Raw genomic sequence first — 25138 nt, 5'->3', positions numbered from 1 at the left:
TCTTTAAAAATGTGTGTAATAAGGCGTGTACCTGGTAGAACACTTCAAGTGTTTTTTGTAAACAAGTCTTGAGTGGCCAAAAACAGGACTAACCGGGTAGCGTGACGCGAACCAAATATTGATTTGACTTCACAAAAGTGAAAGTAAAAGCGCAGTGCAGATCTTTATATGCAAACACAAGCCTGAAAATAAGCGACTTTAGACGGTAAGTTTAACAGTGGTTAGCCTATATATATACATTTACTTGGAAAAAAATTATCTGTGTAACAGTGTTTAAATTCGTATTTATAATGCCGTGTTAAGTAAAATTACAGTCTTACAGCAGGAGATCGCTGATATATGTTTCACTTATGGCAGGGTTGAGTACTTTAATAACGAGGGCCAGCATTTTTATCCTTTATACCAAGGGGGCCAGAACCACGCACAATTTACATCATTCTTAATTTCCTTTATTAAGAAACCACAATATACAATTAACATGTCTTTAAAGATTTTACCTACCGTTTACAACTTAGCAATTATGCTAATTCTAACAGAACTTTATTTTCAGTTGAAAAGCATTTCAGATAAAACTTTTTAAAGGCATTGCTTAAACATCTGTAACAAGCAATGCACTTTTAAATGGGACGGACTAACCCAGCAAAGGTCGGCAATTGCCTTGGGCCCTGAGCTACTAAGGGGCCCCAAAACGCAGAGGTGTAGAGGAGAGAGCAGGGGCGAAAGTAAAATTTTTCAGAAAAACTTAATTTTAAAAGATAATGTGTTAGACAGAGAGATATTTTTTGCTCTGGTCAATAACTCACAAGTGGGGTCCATCAATACCAGGTGGAATTTTGAAAAAATATAAAACGACTTCTGTATAATTTCCCTTTAAACATAAGAAGCGCATTGTTACTTTCAACCCCACCTGCAGGGACGAAAGTAACACAACAAAACAAGATAGATTTTTTGTGTTACACGTGTTTTTATACATGACTATGACCTTGTTAATATGTAACTGCAAACATATTTTGTAATTAATCTTTGTAAAAAATAATGAAAATACATTTTTATTGTAAATTTCAGTTTTATCAAATGTTTCAACAGCAACCAGTACAAACCTCAATTGTTGAGAATAAAACATTTTTCAACAGTTTGAACAAATGAAATTAAATCAAATTAAAATAATATACATTTTCAACATATACAACAGTATTAGCAGCGGGACAAAAGTAGCCTAACAAGTGTTACTTTAGTCCCGACAGGATCTCCTCACATTTACTCTTATTTTGAAAAACTCAGAGAAGTGAAACTTCAGGATGTGTTAGGTCACCAAATAACCTGTAGATTGATCATTACTTTAAAATTTACACCGGGCTGCGTACGGCCCTCGGGCCGCCAGTTTTCCATTCCTGACTTCCGATATGAAAACAACAGAAACTCAATCTTTGAAACAAGATTTAGTTGAGGTGTTCTGTCGAAGTCTTTTCCCTTTAGTGATTCTTAACGTTTTCATAACTTTCATTTTTCATCATTACGTTTATAATTAATTTAGAGTTAGTAAATGGGTTATAAAAGCAAAAATATCATGTATTCTAATACTATATTTAATAAATATTTAATACTTTTTCAGTTTTCTATGATTTCTTTTTACCCTCATATGTTTCTTCCTTTTCGTCCCTACGTTTTGTTTTCTAAAATTATTACATAGTGTTAACACATAGTGTTTACATAGTTAATAAATAATGTGTTTTCATTAATTTCTATGGAAGGTAAGCTTTACGCACGTGTGTGCGGGGCACATGCAAAAAAATGGATTGCAGAAACAGTTTTTTTTCAAACTTATTAAATCCTATCAGAGGTCCAGAATGTCATTGAAACACACCAGTGGCTTTGCTGTCATCAGTATTAATTATTTCACATTGTAAGGGTGTTTTCACTACAGTGGTTCAGTCTGTAGGATCACCAAAATGACTAAGAAATGTTACCAGCAAGATGGCGTAAAACTGTGTATTTCTGGTCAATTATCACCCTTCTGCAGTTTATACAAATGACAGAAATAAGTGCAGTTATGATAGCAAAATATGTGGGAGAGCATTGCTATGAATATATTATATTGCAATATGTAGCAATTAAGTATTAGCCTTAAATCCATACTAAACAACAGATTTGTAAATGAAAAGGTTTTATTACAGTACTGACTTAAAGTTACAATTGAAATGGTTACACTATAAATGCATGAAATGGTAAATAATACAAACAATTGACTGTTTCCAATGCATGTGAGATATTACCTGATAGCATAGAGAGAACAGTGAAAGAATGAAAGTTTAGAAGAAAGAGATTCACACTGGAACTGGAATTGGAATCTGGAATCTTGGCCTAATGGCCTAAACCCAAGAACTCAGGTGAAGATGAAAAGCAAGGGGAAGAAAGCAAAAGCCCAGAGCTCATGAAAACCTTGACCTTTATCTACACTGTTAGATGTCGCTGTAGATTTAGCAGTACATTACTGTAAAAATCCACAGTACTATACTGTATGTATACATTACAGTACAGTACTGCAGTTCATAATGCATTCTGGGTAAATTTGTTTGAGCGGGAAAATTTTACAGTATATTTTGGTCTTGATGTAACCTTGCTGTAGCCATTGCTGTAATGTGCCAGGTGGACTTGCAATAATCAGAGAAAGTGCGCCAGAGTCAAATCACACAGAGGGAGAGAGAGCACAACTCCTGGCTGCAGCTGAAGGAGGACGATTGATTTCTGGCAGTTCGGTAAGTTTGAAATATTTCTGTTTCATGAAAACTTAATTCTTAGTTTAAGAATGTTGTCAATAGTTTGTCACAATATTGTTTTAAACGTGCAATGAGAGAAAAAAACGGTCGCCAACAAAGTTTCAATCTCCCTCAGAAAGTAAGCTAACGTTACACACAGATGTCTACCGCTGCTTTAACTCGCTTTACACCTTTTTTAATGAATATAGGGTTGTTTTAACTAAATTATGAGGGTTTGGTGAGTTTATATTGTGTTGAAAGTGTGGTGACAATGAAACTATTTTTAACGAAATGGACAAAGACAACCCGCCAGCGCGGTCTTGCGGTCCCAGCATAACGGTCGTTTATCTCGGCGTTTCATCCGTTCAGTTAGCGTCAGAGAAAAGTATTAAGTTCGACTGTTTGGTAAGGCTGTGGTTGTAAACAGACAGGACTTGACACGCCGTACACAGCATACCGAACTCCTCCACAGAAGTGAAAACAAGAAACCTCATATTTAACTGGATACATGCATCGAACTCATCGCAGCTTTAACTTCGACCAAATATCATTCAGACCATCTTAATATCAGATGAACGAAAGGGATTGCCGCGCGTATTGTTGTTGTTATTATATTACGGTATATCCGCAAAAGCAGAGAATATCTTCTCTAAAGCGTTTTACACGTCCAGTAAGTTGTCCAATACATTTTTATGGCATATTGTTTCCACCACTTCAGATGCATTACATGCAGTATATATAAGTTTCCAAAACACATCAAATCAATGCACGAAAAGAGAATGGGCTCCGCATTCACGTACCTTTGTCTTCTCGTCTCTGTCATCTGATCCTTCATCTCTGGATGTAAAATAGTCCATTATAACATCGTGTAGGAAACTGGCATCACCAGGATTGCTCAGATTTAGGCGATCATGTTTATCTTTAAAGTGAGCAGCTAGCTACTTGTTAAAAAACTTTGCGTGAAATAGCGTGTTACACCGCAGCCGGTCCGGGTAAAACATTAAAGGGACAGTCTTTTTACCTTATCACTGTAAATCGCTATTTTCTGCACTAAACGAGACATTTTCAGAGATTTTCTGTAGACAAGATGTTATAATTAAAAAAAGACTTATTTAGATATTTAGATATAATATATAATATAACAACTAATATATATATATATTTTTTTTTTTTGTTGTTTTACAACTGACTAAACACTTACAGTAATGTTTTATTTGTTAGCATAGCATGATATTAGATTTAAACACTTAATAAATTTTTAAATCAATCACTTTGTCTCTGCACAATGAACATTATCAAATATTATTAATGTTGTAAAATATATTGTTCATTGTTAGTTCATATTAGCTAAGGCATTACCAAATGTTAAGGAATAAACTCTTATAGTAAAGTGTTACTAAATTTTCTTTTACCATTTCCTTCACAATGTCTACTTATTTCTATGGCTAACAGATTTTGTAACATTTGTCTTTTTTACAGTCTTACCATTGCTTGTAAGCTGGATTGGGTAAGATGGATCATCTTTAAAGGCACCAGGCAAGTACATGATGTACAGTTACAAGTCATGTATTTTTTCGACTGCAATATTAAATGCTTTCACGTCACATGCAAAATTACACAGGAATGTGGCTGACTTTTTATTTGTAGTTTACATGAGTGTCATTGCACTTTTCAGGAGTTAAGGCAGATGTGGAGGCACAACGTGTGATACCAGACACACACCAAGCACATTATGTTCGGTAAGTTTGCACTTTACCACTACAGTTTCTTTAAATACCCATGTATACACTCATTCACTCATTCACACACAACACTGTAACACGACCATACACAACACACAATTGTCTTAGTTTGCCATGTAGAAATATACAAACAGAAATATTCAGACTTTGGTTATAAGAAATTTAATTTAATAAATATATTTATTTAGCAGAGGTGTCCCTGGACTTTATTGACAAAATATTTTGTTTTCAGAATAAAAAGTTGTGTCCAAATCAGTAACAATTGTACTTTCTGTTCAGGACATTCAATCATGACAGGATCCAGGTGGATGCTGTCCATTGATGAAAGAGTTTGTTCCGAGGTAAGTGAATCTTCTGTATTTTAATGTAATTAGGTGTGGAACAGTAGAATAAGAGCAAAAGGTTTCAGAATAGGAGTAAGTTCAAGGCTAAGTTTAGTTTTTTAAAAATCTTTTTCTATCTTATATTTGTTGACTTAATGTTTATGATATTTCTAACAGGTTTCTGGATAGAATTAATTCCAAAGATGGGAAAAAGTGCACATCCAGACAAGGAGCAAGCAAAAAGACAAGGAACTTGGTGCAGAGAAAAGCTGTGGCCATTAACCCCCATGTGAACAGCTTCATGCAGTCCCTGATTGAGTTCGAATGGACGACTTCAAAGTAAAGGCCACTGTGGTCTGTCTGCCACAGTTTAATTTTTAATTTATTTTTAGTGTTCAATGAAATTCAAGTAGAATATTTAAAACTATGAGCCAGTGTTGTTTTTACCACAGTGAAATGTTACCTTTTAGTCGATGATGGACTTTAAACTGAAAACTTCAAACTATGGACCAGTGTTCTATTTGCCAGAGTTAAATATGTTACAGCAGGGGTCTCCAAACTTGTTTATACTTGTTGATTTTATTTTATTTAACTTGTTTATATGTTTATTATTGTTTAAAATCTTGTTTTAAATATGTTTTGTTTCAATTAAATGTTTTTTTTAAATAAAATTTTGATACATACATTGCTTGGATTGCCTTTTAATTCATTATGTTTTAATTTAGCATTTTTACCATATTAATAACTATAGATTTAAACCTAAATCTCTAGCTATTTTATATAATATTATTGTATTAACTGTAATAAGTAATAAATAGTATTTATGGGTCAATATAGACATTACAGTAAATTACTGTAAAAATAGACTACTGTAATAAAATATTGTAAAATTACAGTACAGTACTGCTTTGTAACTATACAGTACTAGTTTGTGTACTGTAAAATGGTATTACAGTACAGTACTGTAAAACCAAAATACAGTAACTTACTGGCAACCGTGCTGCCAGTACCGTACTGTAAAAATACAGGGAAATCGTTAACAGTGTATAATCAGCCCATATTTATCCTCTATCCCTTGACCATCTGACTAAACCTAACATGATACATTCAAACTGACCAATCAGAAGATCACATTTAACCTCCATTGTACTGGCTAAACAGCTGTGACAATAGTCTTTGATCACTATCAGTAAGCACAGGAATGCAGATGGTACAGGATGGAAATGGGGGTTGTAACAAGTTGTGACAAAGTAATAAATTCCTATAATTTTAATCTTACAACATTACCCATTAGATATATTCCTACTGCAGTACACTAGATGTTAACATAATGTCAGGCTGAATTTTAAACTATTTCTCACATCTGATTTACTGCAATGCAGCAAAATATCTAATGTTAAAGGGGACATTTTACAAGACTTTTTGAAGATGTCAAATAAATCTTTGATGTCTCCAGACTGAGTACGTATGTGAAGTTTTAGCTCAAAATACCATATAGATAATTTATTATAGCATGTTAAAATTGCCACTTTGTAGGTGTGAGCAAAGATGTGCTGTTTTGGGTGTGTCCAATGAGCTGATCTCTGCACTAAATGGCAGTGTAATGGTTGAATAGTGTGGATTAAGGGGTGGTTTTATCCCCTTCTGACATCACAAGGGGCGCCAAATTTCAATAACCTATTTTTCACATGCTTGCAGAAAATGGTTTACCAAAACTAAGTTACTGGGTTGATCTTTTTCACATTTTCTAGGTTGATAAAAGCACTGGGGACCCAATTATAGCAGCTAAACATGGAAAAGACAGATTTTCATGATATCTCCCCTTTTCTGCAGTCACTTTCATAGAATTTGGTCAGGAAACTCTAAATAGCAGAACTCAACACTAAGGATTTTTAGCAAAAAAGTAGAAATAGGTATATAGTATATAGATTCCTCTTTTAGAAATGTCAGCCAGAAAACAGCCCAATCTGAAAAACTGATGCTTATGACATCACAGGCATCTCACTGCCCCTCCACTTTAAAATAATTGGCTACATTTTTTGAATGGCAGCAAAGTCAGCCAATCAGTAATGAGATTGCAAGTTAAGCCAGTAGGGGGAGCCAAATAGGTGCAAAACCACTTGTTTAAAATCCCCCGCTATCTGAGAGAGGTTTTTAGGAAGCTTCTAAGGCATTACAGACCCAAACAAATTTTTTTTGTCTACATGTCACATCACAGAACAAGGATAAATACCCCGTTCAATCATTCTATGTCAGCTTTAATATTTGTTTCAAAAAATGTGCTGTATGTTGAAATAAACTCATGGATTAACGGGGAGAGAATTATTGGAGGGAGTGAAACATTGCACATTAAATTTGGGGTAGCACCCGTTATGAGGGGCTGTCTTTATTCAGGAAAATGTCCTTACACCGGCGCACTGAATCACTTACAAGAACTAGAGTCCCATCCCCATGGGACCAGTGGGCTTAACATTACAAATTGATACCCATAGAGCATCATCAAAAACTGGTAAGGAAGTAAGGGGAGATGGAGACGGGACTGCGTCTGCCATCTCGCTAATACCTGTCTGGGTTTCATACTCAGACACCTCAGAGGGCCGAGTAACTGATAACATTATGCAATAATACTGTGTATGAATCTTAACTCTGTGTCTGGGAATTAATAGCCCATCTTGTTTTAGAGTTATGGCCTCGTTTAGTGGAGGTTTTTTTAAAGGGAGAAGAAAAGGAAATGTATTCAATATCTATGCCAAGTATTTTTGGAAGAAATGGGTCTTTAATTGTTTTTTGAATGTTACAAGTGATGTGGCGGACCGGATTGCAATAGAAAGGTAATTTCACCAGCAGAGAGAAGTGTAGGAGAATAAGCGGGAAGGTGATTTAGTGCCCCAATGAAGAAGGTAACACCAGGCGCCGCTCATTTGCTGAACGTTCTGGATGGTTCTGGATGGGGTGTAGGAATGTATGAAGGTGTGAAAGTATGCCGGTGCGGTCCCAGTCAAAGTTCTGTAAGTGAGTAGTAGTGACTTGTCCTGATGCGCACTTCAATCGGTAGCCAGTGGAGAAATATAAAGAGCCAGGTTACATGAGCCCTTTTGTGCTCCTGGAAGATGAGTCAAGCAGCTGCGTTCTGAACCAGTTGGAGTGGTTTAATAGACCGTACAGGAAGGCCAGCAAGAAAAGCATTGCAGTAGTCCAGCCTGGAGATTACAAGGGCCTGAATCAGAAGTTGTGCGTCATCCTCTGTAAGATATGGCCGTATCTTCCTAATATTGTATAGTTCAAAGCGGCATGAACAGTTCATCATCAAAGACAACACCAAGGTCTTCTTATTGTTTTGGAAGGAGAAATGGTTGTGTTACCAAGTTGAATGGATAGGTCGTGCTGTAGTGTGGGTTGGCTGGAAAAACAAGCAACTCCGTCTTAGCATGGTTCAGTTGGAAGTGGTGTTTCTTCATCCAAACCAAGTTCTCTTCTAAGCAGGCTGTAATATGACCTGCTATGGTGGGATCATCAGGGTAAAATGAGAAGAAGATCTGTGTGTCAACAGCATAGCATAGTTGCAGAAGCCGTGTGCCTTTATAATAAGTTCTAAGATGTTGTGTAGATGGAAAAAAGGAGTGGACCAAGCACTGATCCCTGAGGAACCCCAGTGACCATATGGGGAGCTGTGGACCACGCACCCTTCCATGACACCCTGAAGGATCTGTCGGAGAGATAAGATCTGAACCATCGGAGAGGAGTACTCGTGATCCCTAGTGAAGATAGGGTGGCAAGTAAGATCTGATTATTGACTGTTTCAAAGGGTGCTAATAGGTCTAGTAAAATCAGAACCGAGCATTTGGATTCTGCCTTAGTTAGCCATAATGCTTCCATGACTGCTAACAGTGCTGTTTCTATGAAGTGATTGCATTTGAAGCCTGACTGCTTGTCATCAAGCAGGTCATTCTGAGATAGAAAGGAAGATACCTGTTTGAAAACAGCTCTCTAAAGTGTTTTCGTGATGAACTGAAGTAGTGAGACAGGTCTCTAGTTGTCAGTAAGAGAGGGGTTCAACGTGACTTTTTTAAGCAGTGGTGTGACCAGGGCCTGCTTGAAAGGGGATGGAAATGTGCCGGTGAGGAGGGAAGTGTTGATGATATGTGCAAGTGCTGGTGTAAGCATGTCTGAAATGGCCTGTAGTAAATAGGAGGGGACTGGATCAAGGGGGCAAGTGGTGGAATAGGTGGAGAGAAGCTTCATAACTTCGGTGTCAGTCAGCAGAGAGAAGAAGGAGAAATGGAGGTCAGATGAAAGTGTAGTGTATTCTGAGGTGTGTGGCAAAGAGAATTGGTTTCTGATGGATGAAGTTTTGTTGGTGAAAAAGTTTGCAAAGTCATCAGCTGACAGAGAGGAGGTGGGTGGAGGGGGCGGGGGGCAGAGTAGAGAGTTAAAAGTGTGCCTTGTGTTGGTTGTGTTAGTTACCTTGGTGGTAAAGAAAGATGTTTTAGCTGTAGTGACAGCAGCAGAGAAAGAGGAGAGACTGGTAGTGACAGAGGTCTGCCCGGTTGTGGGACTTGCTCCATTTCCTTTCAGCAGCCCTGAGTGTAGTCCATTGCTCATGGAGAATATTGGACAACCACGGGCAAGAGGGAGTAGCACAAGCTTGTCTGGATAACAGAGGGCCGATAGACGATAACATCGTGTATCGATGATCGTCAGACATATGGCCAATAGCGGGCTTTCATGACCATGATTGGCGATGGTTATTATTATCATCTATTAGTTTCATATAAACAGGCCATGCAAGGCTGTCATCCAGCTCGTCGGGAGCAGCTGGGGTTAGGTGTCTTGCTCATGGACACCTCAACACTTGGTCAGGTGAAACCAGGGATTGAACCACCAACCTTCTGGTTTGTAGACAACCTACATGAACCACTGAGCCACTGCCGCCAAATACACAAAACAATGTTTTTAGCAACGTAATGGGTGTTCTTTAAGAATTGTAAATAGGAGCTTCATAGAAAGTGTTAACATTATTTTTATTTAAGATTAATTTAATCTCTTTGTATTGTCTCTATATTGGGATTAAAGACACAGTTGTTGACTTTTCACTAAAAGCATTCTTAAGTACTGAGTCTGACATACAGCCCTTGTATCAACTAACCCTGTTATCTACTCTTTTCAGGCCTAGTAGCCTCTAAAATGAGTCTCTATAAAAGAGAAAAGGAGAGACCATCATCTCCAGTAGCCAGCTTCACCTCTTTGAGGACTGACAAATCCTATGAATATTTTCCTCCTGATCTCAGCGATAAAGCTGTGACATCTGAAGTCTGGTAAGAGAGTACAATTATAGTACAAGATAAACTCATGCACTCTATATAAAACATTCAGCTCCTTTAAAATCTTTATTATATTTTTCTGGTATTTTCCATTTTCAACACATTTTAATAGTAGTACATTTCCTTTACACACATGATTACTTCATTTAAACAAGAGCATTAAAGGGTTAGTTCACTCCAGAATGGAAATTTTGTCATGAATTACTCACCCTGATGCTTATTGACCCCCTGCAGTGCAACTCCTCTATGTGGAATAAAGTCATTCTTTGGGGGTATTTTCTTTTGCGCACAGTGGGTTTGTTGTGACAGTCGGTATAACCAGTGATACACGGTGCTTCAGCCTCTCACCGGTTAGATCACTTGCCCACCGCGACACCGTCTTTCACCGTTGTTTTGATATTTTCTTGTAATTAAATCATTTAGTTTCGTTAGAGAGACAAACACTTACAACTGAATGTGTCTGCTGCCTGAATTCAGGGGAGCTGAACGCGCATCACGTCACAGAGCAGCAGGTGTTAGATTTCATTTATTTCTGTCAGAGTGTGCGAGGCGAGCTGACTGACCAGACCATGGCAGAAGATGCGTGCTTACTTGTTTTTGTTATAATATACATATATGATGTTTAATATAAGCGAGATAGTTTTGTTGTTGTGTTTTTCATTAATAATAATAATAAAACCTTTATTCAAGCAGCGCTTGAGAAAGAGACGGTTACTCAGCTTGGGACTGGAAGATTTCCGTCAGAAATATGTGCGCACATTGACTCAAGCATTGGATTAAACCAGATGTTGCACTAGCATTGCATGTGGATTCATACGCAGCAAGTGCTGTATCTAAACAGTTGCGTCTAGTTCAAATGTGAAAGTAAAATGTGCACGTCTCCATGCGCATTTCTAATACCGGTATCACCGGGTTTATCACGCGCTGATTAACCGGTGGGAAAATTCTGTCACTGCAGCAACCCCAGCGCACAGAAAGTGTTCTTGTTGCTTCATAAAATGAAGATTGAACAATTATAGTCACACAGGACTGTTTAAATGAGATCTTCAGTGTCTGTCTGAGTCTTGAATGTGGTAGTTGCTTTGCTGTCAATCGGGGACAGAAAGCTCTTGTATTTTATAAAAATGTCTTAATCTGTGTTCCGAAGATGAACAAAAGTTCTACGGAATTACATGAGGGTGAGGAGTTTTGTAGTGGAAAAACTATCCCCTTAATAAAGTAACAACAGGTGCAAATGTTATTTCCTTTCATTTATGGTTCACACAACATGCGTCAGTAACTGATGGAAAACCTCTTTCACCTGAAATACTGAAGCTTTATTGAACCACGGCAATGCAATGCACTTGCCAATGGTGTTCCAGCACACCAGTGTGGATGGGTTCTTACTGCTATATAATGCATGCCGAATGGACCTCAGAATTGTTCTGCTACACCACAACAACAAGCGTAGTCAAGTGTAGTTTATTGTCTAGTTTATAGTCAAGTTTAGTCTGTCTGGTGTTAAAATATCTTGTTTATGTTGTTTGCTCCCGCGTGGACTTTTGTTTCCTGTTTTTGATTATTTAATAAGTCTTTTTGTGAAACTGCTGTCTGCACTTGGGTTCTGTCCTAAATTATTCAATAAACAGTAGCTTCAAGCTTCAGTAGTCCAGGTGAAAGAGGTTTTCACCTATGGCTCCATCTACTGATGTAATGTCTCTTTCCTTTATCCCAGGCAACCAAGATTACACTCACAGACAATTTTGCTTTACTGATGTTATTACCATATGCAAACCTTGCACCTTTGGTGTAGAAATGTATTTGTTTTGTTTGTATTTTCCCTGTGCACATCTGAAATGTTCTAAAGGCATTTTCTGTCTCTACAGTGAGTACAGTAATGATCCGTCCCCGGTTCAGTGCAGCTATGATTATGTTCTGAAGAGAGTTAAAGATTTTTTCAAGGCCAGCATGATGAACAAGAATAAAAATATATTTGAAGGAATCCAACAAGAAAATCTAACCCTCCTGAACAGTATTTACACACAACTGTACATCATAGAGGGAGAGAGTGAAGAAGTAAATAAAGAACATGAGGTTTTGCACATGGAGATAAAGGCCAGAACACAACACTCACAAGACACTCCAATATACTGCAATGACATCTTTAAAACCTTCCCTGAACCGGGATATAAAACAGAGAAAAGGAGGAGGAAAAACAAAATCAAGAGCGTTCTTACTAAAGGCATCGCTGGAATCGGAAAGACTGTTTCTGTGCAGAAGTTTATTCTGGATTGGGCCGAGGGAAAAGCCAATCAGGATGTAGATTTCATGTTTGTGCTTCCGTTTCGAGCGCTGAACTTGATTAAAGATGATCAGTACAGTCTTCACAAACTTCTGCTCGACTTTCATCCTGAACTTCAAGATCTGCACCCAAAGATTTTTGAGGAGTGTAAAGTTGTGTTCATCTTCGATGGTTTGGATGAAAGCAGAATCGAGCTGAAGTTTTTAGAGTCTGTGGATATTTTTAATGTTACTCAGACATCATCAGTGGCTGTTTTGATAGCAAACCTCATGAAAGGAGATCTGCTTCCATCCGCTAATATTTGGATCACCTCCAGACCAGCAGCAGCCAACCAGATTCCTCCTGAATACATAAACCGTGTGACAGAAATCCAGGGATTCAATGATTCTCAGAAGGAGGAATATTTCAGGAAGAGAATCCGTGATGAACATCAAGTCAGCAAAATCATCTCTCACATTAAAACATCAAGAAGCCTCCACATCATGTGTCACATACCGGTCTTCTGTTGGATCTCAGCCACTGTTCTTCAAAAAATCCTGAAAGAAAATGACAAATCAGAAATACCTAAAACTCTGACTGAAATGTACATACACTTCCTAAATGTCCAAACAAATGTGAGAAGTCAGAAGTATGATGGGAGAGATGAGAAAGATCCAAAGAAACTTCTGCAGTCCAACAGAGAAGTGCTTCTGAAACTATCTGAACTGGCTTTCAAACAGCTGATGAAGGGCAATGTGATGTTTTATGAAGAGGACCTGAGAGATTGTGGCATTGATGCCACTGAGGCAGTCCGATATTCTGGGATTTGCACAGAGATTTTTAAACAGGAATCTGTGATTTATCAGAGGAAAGTTAACTGCTTCATACATCTATTTCAGGAGTTTCTCGCCGCTTTCTATGTGTTTTACTCTTATTTAATAAACACAACCGAGACACTGAAGATGTTTGATTCACTTTATAATTTGCTTGAAGGAGCTGTAGAGAAAGCCCTGGAGCATGAGAATGGACACCTGGATCTTTTCCTCAGATTTCTGCTCGGTATCTCGCTTGAGTCCAATCAAAGATTGTTGCTGGGCTTACTACCACACACTGAGGAAAGCACAAAGATCATCCAGAAAACTACTGCTTACATCAAAAACAAAATCAAAGATGGATATGGTCTCTCAGCTGACAGATCCATCAATCTGTTCCTTTGTCTGTTTGAAATGAACGACCAGACTCTGTACAGAGAGATTAGAGAGTTTCTAAAGTCTGAGAGAAATTCAAGAAATCAAATCTCTGCTGCACATTGCTCAGCCATAGCCTATATACTTCAAATGTCAGAGGAGGTGATGGATCAGCTGGACCCCAAAAAATACAACACATCTGAAGAGGGTCGAAGAAACCTGTTACCAGCTCTGAGAAACTGCAGGAAAGCACTGTGAGTCCCTTACAGAAATTAATTTAGAGTATGTGTTGACAAATCATATAATTATATTATGTCATAATGCGATTCTTATCTGACATCTTAGCTAGCCACATTTTTAAGTCCAGTCTATTGTTTTGTAAGATTACCCACATGACTTCCACAAAATAATGATATGTAGTTCTGTTCATAACTAAAAAGTCCATCCATCACCCGATTTGTAATGCTAATTGTGTGTCAAAATACAACATAGACTTAATCATCACCAAACACTCAATGTTGCCCTTCACTTGTCAGACCAGTTTCACCCACTGTTATTAACCCCATTCACACAGACCTTTGGTCCCAGAAAATACCCGTAAAATTGCCAGACAAGCATCTGTGTGAACACAAACTCGTCCCGTTAATCGTCTGGGATCATTGCCAGAGAGAGGACCTAGTCAGATACACGGAAAACCCTCTGTGTGAACAAGAAGCCAAAACAATGCCGTACTGGGTGTGTCGTAGTGAGGACGCACGCGTCATCACAACAAAAGTTATGGTTCAGCTCCTTAAAACGAGAGATAACATGCATACAGAGGTGTAAAGTACTTGAGTAATTTTACTTGATTACTGTACTTAAGTATTATTTTTGGGGATTTTTACTTTACTGGAGTACAATTTAAAATCAGTACTTTTACTTTTACTTAATTACATTTTTTAAGAAAAAAAAGTACTTTTTACTCCTTACAATTTTATTTACAGTCAAAAAGTACTTATTTTTTAGAGATCACTTTATTCTATTTTCCCTTACTCTTACCAAACCAATTGAATTGTGCTGACGGCCAGTTAAATGTTATTTATTTTCCTTGGCCGAGATACAGCGTGCCACTCCCTGAAATTCATACGGTCGTAGCTCAGCCACCTTAAGTCCGGTGTGTTCGCCCTTTGGGTCCCTTATCCTACCCGAGAGGGCCTTTTCAACGAGCCAACACCCGACTCTCTAACACTTTCTGTCCGTGGCTCGGTCGTTTTAAGTCCTAGGCATTCGTCCTTGGCGTCCCTTATCCTACCTGAGAGGGCCTTTCCAACGAGCCAACCCTGACGCTCTAACCCTTTCCCCGGCTGAGATACAGCGGTCATTCCCCTGATTTTCCCACGACCGTAGCTTGGATGCCTTTGGGTCGCTTATACCCGAGGGGACTTAAGCTGCCCGAGCTACAGCCGTGGAAAAAATCGGGGAAAGGACCACCGTATCTCGGCCGGGGAAAGGGCTAGAGACTCGTGTGTGGCTTGTTGGAAAGGCCCTCTTGGGTAGGATAAGGGACCCGAAGGGCGAACGCCCTGGACTTAAGGTGCCTGAGCTAAGGCCAAGGAAAAATCCGGGAAGGGTTGACCATATCTCGGCCCGAGAAAGGGCTAGAGATTCGCGAGTGGGCTCGTCGGAAGAAGATTTTTTCGCTTCTTTGAAACCGACAACACATTAAGCCAGCAAAGAGTTGGATGGATATCTGGCCTGAGTTTCAGACACCAGGAAGTCTCTGCTCACGTTCCCTATTTGCAGCCTCTCTATCAAGACTAAGACCTTGTTCATGCTGTCAATCCAAATCTAATTTTGTTACATGTCTGACTGGACAGACTCACTGTCCACATTGTGTATCACAACTGTTTAGATCCGATCTGTGCGTCCTGTAGGGTTTTGCCATTTTCTGGATTATCTGCACTGTTTCTATGGCAATGACGTCACACTGGCACAACAATCGTGTTTAAATTTTACGTGACGCAACAGCATGACGTAACCGAAAAGCTACAAAAATACGATCAGAGCGGTCAGACTTAAATTTATTTCTGGAAATGTGATCTGAAAAGTATTTCAAACCACCTCTGGATATAGCTTGAAACAGAAAAGAAAAAACAGATTTCATGTGCTTTTTGGCCGTTCACGCGTTATAAATGTGATTGAGTTCCAATCGAATAAGCACCAAAATCAGATTTGGACTGACAGTGTGAACAAGAACTAATACAACTCTTTCTGCACTGGCTGTCTGTGAGATGCTTGATACTCAATTATGAAAATCAGCTTTAGTTAAATTCAAGGTTTCAAAACTTTGAGTAGCATGTTGCATACTGAAATTAGGTCGTTTTATAGTTTGATAATGAAATACAATTAAATACAAACAAGATAAAACCCTGTATGTGGTGCATTCACTTCATGTTTTTAGAGATTAAAGCTTAAACAAGAAACTCTAGTTTTTCCTGTTACTTTTACTTTTTTAATACTCAAGTACAATTTTAATGTTGTACTTTTTACTTTTACTCAAGTATGATTCTGGCCAGAAACTTTTACTTTTAATTGAGTAAAATTTACACTCAGTACTTGTACTTTCACTTGAGTAACATTTTTGAGTACTTTTTACACCTCTGCATGCATATAAACATTCACCACGAGAAATGTTGCAAACTAGATTGAAGCAGTTATCAGGAAATGAATAAACAATGACGCATTTGCCGTAGTGAAGACGCGCGTGACATGGCAACATGAAGTTGGTTCAACTCTTTAAAATGAGGGATTTACAACATTCACGACGAGAAATGTCTGCAAACTGGACTGAAGCAGATATCAGGTAAGTTAATAGCTGGTTACTTACTGCGTTGAAACGGAGATCATTCAGCAGCATAAAAGAATATCGCATCACAAGCTCATTTGAGCTATAATAAACCAAGATGCCCGTGCGTCATCCCAACAAGATATAGCGTTCAGCTCCTCAAAATGCGGGTTTTAAATGCATATAAACAATCACGATGAGAAATGTCTGAAAACTGTATTAAAACAGAGATCAGGGAGCTCGTCAAATATCCACTCAGAAGCTGAGATCAATCACCAGCATTAGAACGGCTCGTCACGCGCTCCTTTATAGTCTTATCATAAACAAAAATGCATGCAAGTGGTTTCTGGAGAGAGAAATAATAAATAATATGCAAACTTCAGATGCTGCGTAGAAGAGAGGGCAGGACTTTCAACAGGTCACGTGTCTTTCCGGGACCATCAGATGCCGGCTAATCATGTCAGTGTGAATGAACAAAAAAATCGAATGATTCCGGAAAAATCCAGGATGCCTTTTCTGTGTATTTTGCGGAATGTCTGTGTGAAAAGGACTTTAGTTAGGGATAGTTCACCCCAAAATAAAAATTTGCTGTTTATTTACTCACCCTCAGGCCATCCGATATGTTTGTGACATTTTCTCTTTATTAGAACAAAAACCCCAGTGCTCTGAGATTCGTATATTGCAAGTCAACGGATCTGCCACTTTGAGAGCGTTATAAATCAGATATATCCAATACAAAAGTAATCCCCACAACTCCTGGTGACATATTGATGTTATGTGAAGCCAATTGATTGTTTATCGCAAGAAATTGAATGTTATTTACAACATTATTAACATTAATGCAGAGCCTCTGCTAAACATGAGCTCAATCTTCTTTATGTGGCGTTTGGTGGTGGTTGGCAAATACAGGAAGTGCACTTTACCCTCCCTCTCTATAGGTGGCACTGAGAGGCTGTGCAGCCACCAACAACCACAAGTAGAAGATTGAGCTCACGTTTAGCGCTTTTGGCTAGGAGGAATAAAGTTACAGGCTAAATCTTATGAAATGTTGGGTTTAGGGTTAGGTTTGTGGGTAGAATTAGAATGAAAACATCAGTTCTGGCTAGATGGGATACAGCTACAACCGAAATCCCATTAAATATAGGGTTTAGGGCAAGGGTGCGCAAGCTGGGTCCTGGAGGCCCCGTGTCCTGCAGAGTTTAGCTCCAACTCTAATCAAACACAACTGAAGCAGCTGATTAAGGTCTTACTGCACAGACTAGAAACTTCCTGGCAGGTGTGCCAAACTCTGCAGGACATCGGCCCTCCAGTAACGAGTATCCCTGGTTAAGGGTTAGGTTTAGGGCAGGGGTGTCCAAACTCGTTCTTGGAGGGCCTGCAGAGTTTAACGGAACTTCCCTCAACACACCTGCCTGAAAGTTTCTAGTATGCTTAGTAAGATCTTGATTGGCTGGATTAGGTGTGTTTGATTAGGGTTGGAGCATAACTGCAAAGACACTGGCTTTCAAGGAGCAGCATTGGACACCCCTAATTAGGGGTTCGATTAGGATGAAAACAGTGCCTATCCGGCGAGATTTCACAATTTATCAGAATTTTGCTGTATCGCTTCTAGCCACAACCATGGCTTGCGAGGCTCTGCATTAATGCTAAAAATTTTGTGGATAACGTTCACTTTCTTGCAAAAAACAATCGATTGGCTTCACAAGACCTCAATATGTCACAAGGAGTAATGGGGATTTGTCATGATTCTTCAAGGACAGAACCCAGGCGCAGACAGCAAATGGAAACTTCAGTGTAATAACAGAATGGGGAAAAGCAAAAACCTATGAGAGGCAACACAACTGAGGACAAATCAGATAAAAGAAAGACAGGATTAAACCCTATAGTAAACAAAACTTGACTAGACTAACTCTGATATCAACACAGTATTAAACATTCCACGTGAACAGACGAACCAGCACAGGACAGCAAACACAAGGGCATTAAATAGGAAAGCAAATAATGAGGGCAACAGGTATGGGGTATGAATCAAATAATATGGCTAATTAATGTGGAGAAGAGGGGGCGGGGTCTAGAGACAGTGAGCTGATGGCACACCAAAACAAAAAATGTCCATGTGCTTCCACACCTAACATGTGGGACTGCCATGATCCTGTCACAATAAGCTGCAGGTTTAGCAGGGGGTTTGGGAGGGGCCCCTCCAGGGGGACAAATCAAGGCAGGGCTGAGCCAGGAGTGATGGGAAACAAAATGGGGCAAGACAGAGTTCCAGAGCATAAAGTAGACAGAAAAAGGAGTAGACAAGGGAAAACCAGGGCCTGGGGGAACCATGGCTGACAGGGTAGGGAACAGAGTTCAAGGAGGACATTTAAACTGAGCCATGGGACCAGGCTGAGAAACAGGGTGACGGCAGTACAAGGGAGGATGAAGGAGATGCTGGGACAGGGGGAGCTGCAGTAGACTGGTGATCCGGCGACGGGAAGGCTGCAGCTGACTGGAGAGCCAGCACAGGAGATGTTGCAGCAGGCTGTGGCTCTGTGGTGGACACACATTTTCATTTTGGGGCAAACTATCCCTTTAAACTTACAGATGTCTTTACTGTTCTGTCCTAATACTTTAGGAAGGCATTGTATATAGATGGGTTTCTACAATTGCCTAGCCATGTTTCTCATAGATCAACATATGGAAACTGTGTTCTGCTACCCTTTAGGTTTGCTGACTGTAATCTTACAAATCAATCCTGTGAAATTGTGGCTTCAGCATTACGTTCATCAAACCCTCGGCTGAGAGAACTGGACCTGAGTAACAACGACCTGCAGGATTCAGGAGTAAAGATCCTCTGTACTGGATTGGAGAGTCCGCACTGTACACTGGAGATAATGAAGTATGTAATAGTTTTCTTATCTTATTAGAATTTACCAAGGCTGTTTTTTCACTAAGATGCACAATGGTTAAGTTGTACACATAAAGCCATCTTTCCTTAATCAGTAATAAGCAGTAATAATGTTTACTAGGACTGTGCAATGAATCGTTTTTGATTTTCAATTTCGATTTTGGATTCAAACAATTACAAAAACAAGATAATCGAGGGCAAACAATTATTGTGCTATTAAAATAGAAATTACGTGCTGCTGGACCACTATGTTTGTAAGGGACTTTGAAGGCACCACAGCTTTGGCACATGTATCCTATGGTAACACTTACTTAATAAAATGGTGAAATAAATGCATGTTTTAAAAATCACAGAGTAATCTCTCTCTATGTAGATTGTCTGGCTGCTTAGTCACAGAAGAAGGCTGCTGTTTTTTGGCCTTAGCTCTGAGATCAAACCCATCACATCTGATCGAGCTGGATCTGAGCTACAATCATCCTGGAGACTCAGGAGTTCAGATGCTTTCTGATTTACTGAGAGATCCACACTGCAGACTGGACAAACTCAAGTATGTTGGGAAAAAATGATTATGACATGGTTAATGCGTGCGTGGGGTGGGTAGTTGTCCAAGTAGCTTGCAGTTATCTGTTAGCAGAGTTTATTGTTGCATTTACATAAAAGATAATAAAGTTGGCACACCACAGCTGTGAGTTTCAATTCAATTGGGCTGCTCATTCAATATGCCTTCTATAATCTGAGCTTGGTCTAGAGCCTCATCAGACTAGAGGGCTGGGCTATCCGTACTTGTTGTCACAAGCAATCTGCCGTTAGGCCCCTCACAAACTGAAACTGTTGCCGTAAAGCCATCGGTACTGTGGTATCCCCAACAAGACGGCGCTTTGTGTAGCACCTCGGTGCTATAAAGCTGACTTCCTTGAATGTCCACTGCTGTGCATCACCTTCTAAAGCTGCTGCTAGCTGACCCAACTGTTCAGTTTCATCCCAACCATTTACCTTGCTCACTAGCTCAAACAACTTCTGAAACGCCTCATAAGATGAATGCCCATCATAGCACCCCAATTTTAGACAGCTACGGGCCTTATTACACCATTTTTCAAGCACAACTGGAGTAGTTTGATCCGAATAATTAGAAAAGGCACGGCCAGATGCCATCAGTTCTTTGACCGAAATGGGATGATCGTCTCGTCTTAGCTTCCAGCTTCGACTTTGTGACTAACCGGGATGTGTATTGGCACCATTAGTTGGCTTGGAACAACAAAAATCAGTCATCATTGAGGGTTGATGGGAAGACAGTGAAACTGTTGGATGCATGCTATATGTGTGGGCGATGGGGAAAGGCTTATTAGCTTTTCCCAGCACATCTCTGGTGATGGTAGGGCTCAAAACTAAGCTGAACGAAACAGCAACAGACACCATCATAACCATGCGCCGGATGTTTTTGCTCCCGGCGACTTCCGGTTCCCGGTCACAAACCGCGGTGGTGGCGTGTATTATTTCCCCAGAAGAACGAGCAGGAGACAGGATAAGCTTTCACACAAAACCCAAACAGGTTGTGGGTTGATAGCCTGTTTTTGTCGAGACTAACACGGGTATTAGGAGGTGTCCTTAACTCTCTCGTGTGCGAACCAGAATGCACAAAAGAAACAAAAATGACTGAGTTATGGCACAGCAGTCTAACTAACAACAAAAACACTTCTTCTCCTATAAAAGGAGCGACAATGAAAACAAACCGAAACTTACAACGGAGTTTCATGCGCTATGTGCATGCGTCATCTGTCTAAAGTTACTGGAGCACGCACATCTCTCACAAGAAACGCAATGGAAGTGATTGACAAGACAGAGGGCCAATCGTTTACGCGATGATCGCGTAAAAGATTGGCTTATGTTTTTAAGGCCCTACCTTGTGCACAGATTATGTATATTAATATTATTACTTTCAGTGCACCTAATAAATAGTCTTTTATCAGCTGGTAAAGACAGTTTCAAGTAATATTGTAAACATGTATAAAACAAAACATCCTCTTTTCCACCTTTAAAGGCAGGGTATCTGATTTGATCCAGAAATATTTTTAGTTATGCTGGTTAAAAGTCTCCTCACATCCTGATAGCAATCACTATGTTAAGTTGTTTAAATGTATTTGTAGAAATTTATGTCATCTGTGAAAGGCGTAGGATCAAAAAACGGACGTTGCCTTTTTTGTTCCTCATCAGTAAGGGTAATTTGAATGCCACCGCGCAGCCTGTTCACGCAGACACCCTTTGTCATATGATACGCGATATGATTGTATTGAGATGAATTCAGATATTCTACGTTGATGAAACATTGTGTTGCTAATGAAATTTGGTTTTGTTTATGGATTGTAGTAACGATATAGTTACTACGTCTACACAACCGAAAGTGTGCTTTAACTAATTCTGATGTAAACCAGTTGTTTATGTTGGTTATTTTGAAAATGTTATTCACTTTGTACTGCAAAGTTTTCTCACTGGTGAATGAGACATGAGATGTGGACATCTGATCTGTGTGTGTTCATGTGTTTTGAAAGAGGCGTGACTTTGGATGGCGATTTGAATGGAGGGTGGTAAAGTAATTTCATTGCTAGTCGGCTACCGTTAGCATTTTTCAAAATTAGATACCCTACCTTTAATATTATCCGTTTTGGATAAAATATGCTCTCTTCCCGAAAGGGAATTAATGTGTGTTTCCTAATATTTTGATTTAAAAATATTTTGGTGGGTTCAAAAACAGATTAAATGGCCTCTTCAATAATAGGAAGTTACTATATAATCTTTTAATAGCTTGTGTCTGTCAGGTTTTCCTCTTTGGAAACAGTACGGTTAATAAACCTTTCATTGGACTGTTATTGTGTCTTACCCTTCCTTGTTTCTTTATCTTCTTCTCTATGTAGCTTGGATCACGGAGAGCCCTTCAGGATCACACCAGGATTACGAAAGTGTAGGTTCTCACTTTAACACAAAAACACAGGGTCTTGTACATATATTGATTATGTAGTGATGTCATAGATAATCTAATGTCTCCTCTCATCTACAGACGCATGTGATCTCACCATGGATCCAAACACAGCACATATTCGTCTCCTTCTGTCGGAGGGAAACCGAAAGATAACGTGCGTGCACGCGGAGCAGCCGTATCCCGATCATCCGGAGAGATTTGAGCGTTATGAGCAGATTTTGTGTAAGGAGAGTCTGTCTGAACGCTGTTATTGGGAAGTGGACTGGAATGGCTGGTGTCACATATCAGTGACGTATAAAGGAATCAGCAGGAAAGGAGGCAGCAAATGTAGGTTCGGACTGAATGAGAAATCTTGGAATCTTTACTGCTGTGACACAATTTACTCTGCGTGGCACAATAAGAAAAGCACAAACGTTCCTCTTCCTTCATCTCACTCTCACAAAGTAGGAGTTTACCTGGACTGGACCGCCGGCGCTTTGTCCTTCTACAGCGTCTCAGACACAAACCCACAAACATACACACACATATACACATTCAACTCCACATTCACCGAGCCTCTCTGCGCAGGATTTGGACTTTATTCAGACTCCTCGGTGTGTCTGTGTGAGATGTGAGGGAATGTTCATCAACATTTAGCAATTTAGATTTTTAAAATGTGTTTTAAAACATTTCATATTATTATGGCATATCAAAATTTTGCTTTCAAAATCTAATTAATTTTTTAATCTATCAAGTAGCAGTTCAAACCTTTTTTTATACCTTTTATATATAACATATTATGAAATTAAGCTATATGGCAAACTAGAAATGTACACATCGACCCACATCTACGCAGCAACCTTTAACATTGGCTGTTTCTTAATGTCAAGGATACTTCCTTGGCAGGAACGGTCTGTCCAAGTCACTGTCTGTTTCTCAATGTCAAGGAAGGATCCTCGAAAGCCAGAATTACGAGGATGCTACATCATCGACATCCGTTGAAGGACTGTTCAGATGTCAAGGATCCTTGGAATTGCAACCAAGGACTGAGTCCTTCGTTCGAAAAATATCCCATATACAGGAAAGGATGCATAAGGGGCTGATCACACCAAAAGCGTTTATGGCAGTTGCAGGCGCCTTTTTTGAATGATATTCTATGGGCAGGGAGCGTTTGCGCGCTGTTTATGCACACCGAACGCCTTGCGTTTTTGCCGCCAACCACAGCACGCGCCTTTGAAGGAGCGCTGAGAGCGGAGAAGCGCCCGACGTCATTTGCGTCTTTCCATTGTCCAATCGAATGAGGGGAGAGGCGGGCCTTAAGTTGTGGTGAGGGAAGTTTACAGTTGCTTTGAAGAACTGGACTGCAGTCACTCACTCTCTCCTGTGTGTTTGTGCACCTCTCATCCTCAAACAAGGTCAGAGCAAGGGCCCTCTTTTTAAAGTTTCTGCTTATATGACAGTTAACAGCAAAAGAGCGCTCACGCTTCAATATTTAATTGACAAGACAGCTGACTCGGTGGTTGCTTAGCTATATAAAAAGCCGCGTCGCACTGCTCTTTTTTAAAAAAGGCAGTGCGTCTTGCCTTGCGTTTCCAAGCGTTTAACGCAGCATTCTGACGGCCAGCGATGTTATCGCTGTGTGTCGCCCGTCTCTTTCAATGAGGCGTTTCTAAATTTGCTTGTCATACACAAATGAGTACCATCCACGGCAATAACTGACGAGAGAAGGATGACGTGAACTCCACTGCTTCGTTCTCATTGGTAGTCGCTCCCGAAATTCGCTCGACATTTGCATAAAGTTAAACTTTTCTTAACTTTCTCGCATCGCTGGACACGCCCATACGGTCGCCAACGGTCACTTTCGCTCGTGCTGCCGGAAGTCGCTCGGTTTCCATTGAAATGAATGAGATCGTGTCGCTCTGCCACTCATGGTCGCTGGCTGTCTGAATCGGGGGTAAAGCGCGTTTGGTGTGATTAGCCCCTAAGTGTTGTTTTAAGTTAATTGTGATCTTGTAAATACACTTATTTAAAGGGATAGTTCGGCCAAAAATGATATTAAACCCATGATTTACTCACCCCCAAGCTGTCCGAGTTGCATATGTCCATCGTTTTTCAGACAAACACATTTTCGGATATTTTAGAAAATATTTTAGATCTTTCTGTTGATTAAATGTAATGTTACGGGGTCCACCCATAGTCCACGACCTTCAAGTCCAAAAAAAGTGCGTCCATCCTTCACAAATTAAATCCAAACGGCTCCAGGATGATAAACAAAGGTCTTCTGTGGGTAAACCGTGCGGTGTTGTTGTAGAAATATCCATATTTAAAATGTTATTAACGTTATAAACTACCTTCCGGTAGCGCCGCCATCTTAGAGTGATGCGCATTCAGGATGAGAGCTTACGCAGCGTACAGAGTTTCTCTGCTGCTGCTCTGTGCCCCCGCCCTCCGAATTTGTCATACGTCACTAAGAAAAGTGCGTACACTACGCTAATACTCTCTCCTGAGTCTAAGATGGCGGCGCTACCGGAAGGTAGTTTATAACGTTAATAACATTTTAAATATGGATATTTCTACAACAACACCGCACGGATTACCCACAGAAGACCTTTGTTTATCATCCTGGAGCCGTTTGGATTTAATTTGTGAAGGATGGACGCACTTTTTTTGGACTTGAAGGTCGTGGACTATTGCTGGACCCCGTAACATTACATTTAATCAACTGAAAGATATAAAATATTTTCTAAAATATCCGAAAATGTGTTTGTCTGAAAAACGATGGACATATGCAACTCGGACAGCTTGGGGGTGAGTAAATCATGGGTTTAATATCGTTTTTGGCCAAACTATCCCTTTAAAGGGCGTGTTGCAGGTTAACC

At 39.7% G+C, this 25138-nt stretch overlaps 1 protein-coding gene across 1 annotated transcript; it reads left to right on the top strand.

The window, feature by feature from the left end:
- The first annotated feature begins 106 nt into the window (after positions 1–106).
- On the top strand, positions 107–24323 carry LOC135750021 (NLR family CARD domain-containing protein 3-like). Its single transcript, XM_065268777.1, has 7 exons — positions 107–205; positions 9989–10136; positions 12008–13843; positions 19124–19297; positions 19680–19853; positions 22216–22262; positions 22359–24323. The coding sequence occupies exons 2-7, from the start codon at positions 10006–10008 to the stop codon at positions 22892–22894; spliced, it is 2898 nt and encodes a 965-aa protein (XP_065124849.1). The 5' UTR covers positions 107–205; positions 9989–10005; the 3' UTR covers positions 22895–24323.
- Positions 24324–25138: the final 815 nt, after the last annotated feature.

This window comes from Paramisgurnus dabryanus, chromosome 12 (assembly GCF_030506205.2).
Source record: "Paramisgurnus dabryanus chromosome 12, PD_genome_1.1, whole genome shotgun sequence".
NCBI classification, from domain to species: Eukaryota; Metazoa; Chordata; class Actinopteri; order Cypriniformes; family Cobitidae; genus Paramisgurnus; species Paramisgurnus dabryanus.
This window is presented reverse-complemented; position numbering and strand designations above follow the sequence as displayed.

Bases quoted from the DNA above. Each gene is read 5' to 3' on its own strand.
- LOC135750021 (XM_065268777.1), top strand. From the start codon at position 10,006: ATGAGTCTCTATAAAAGAGAAAAGGAGAGACCATCATCTCCAGTAGCC. The intron at 13,844-19,123 runs GTGAGTCCCTTA...GCTACCCTTTAG, and splicing joins AGAAACTGCAGGAAAGCACT to GTTTGCTGACTGTAATCTTA. The intron at 19,854-22,215 runs GTATGTTGGGAA...TTCTCTATGTAG, and splicing joins TGCAGACTGGACAAACTCAA to CTTGGATCACGGAGAGCCCT.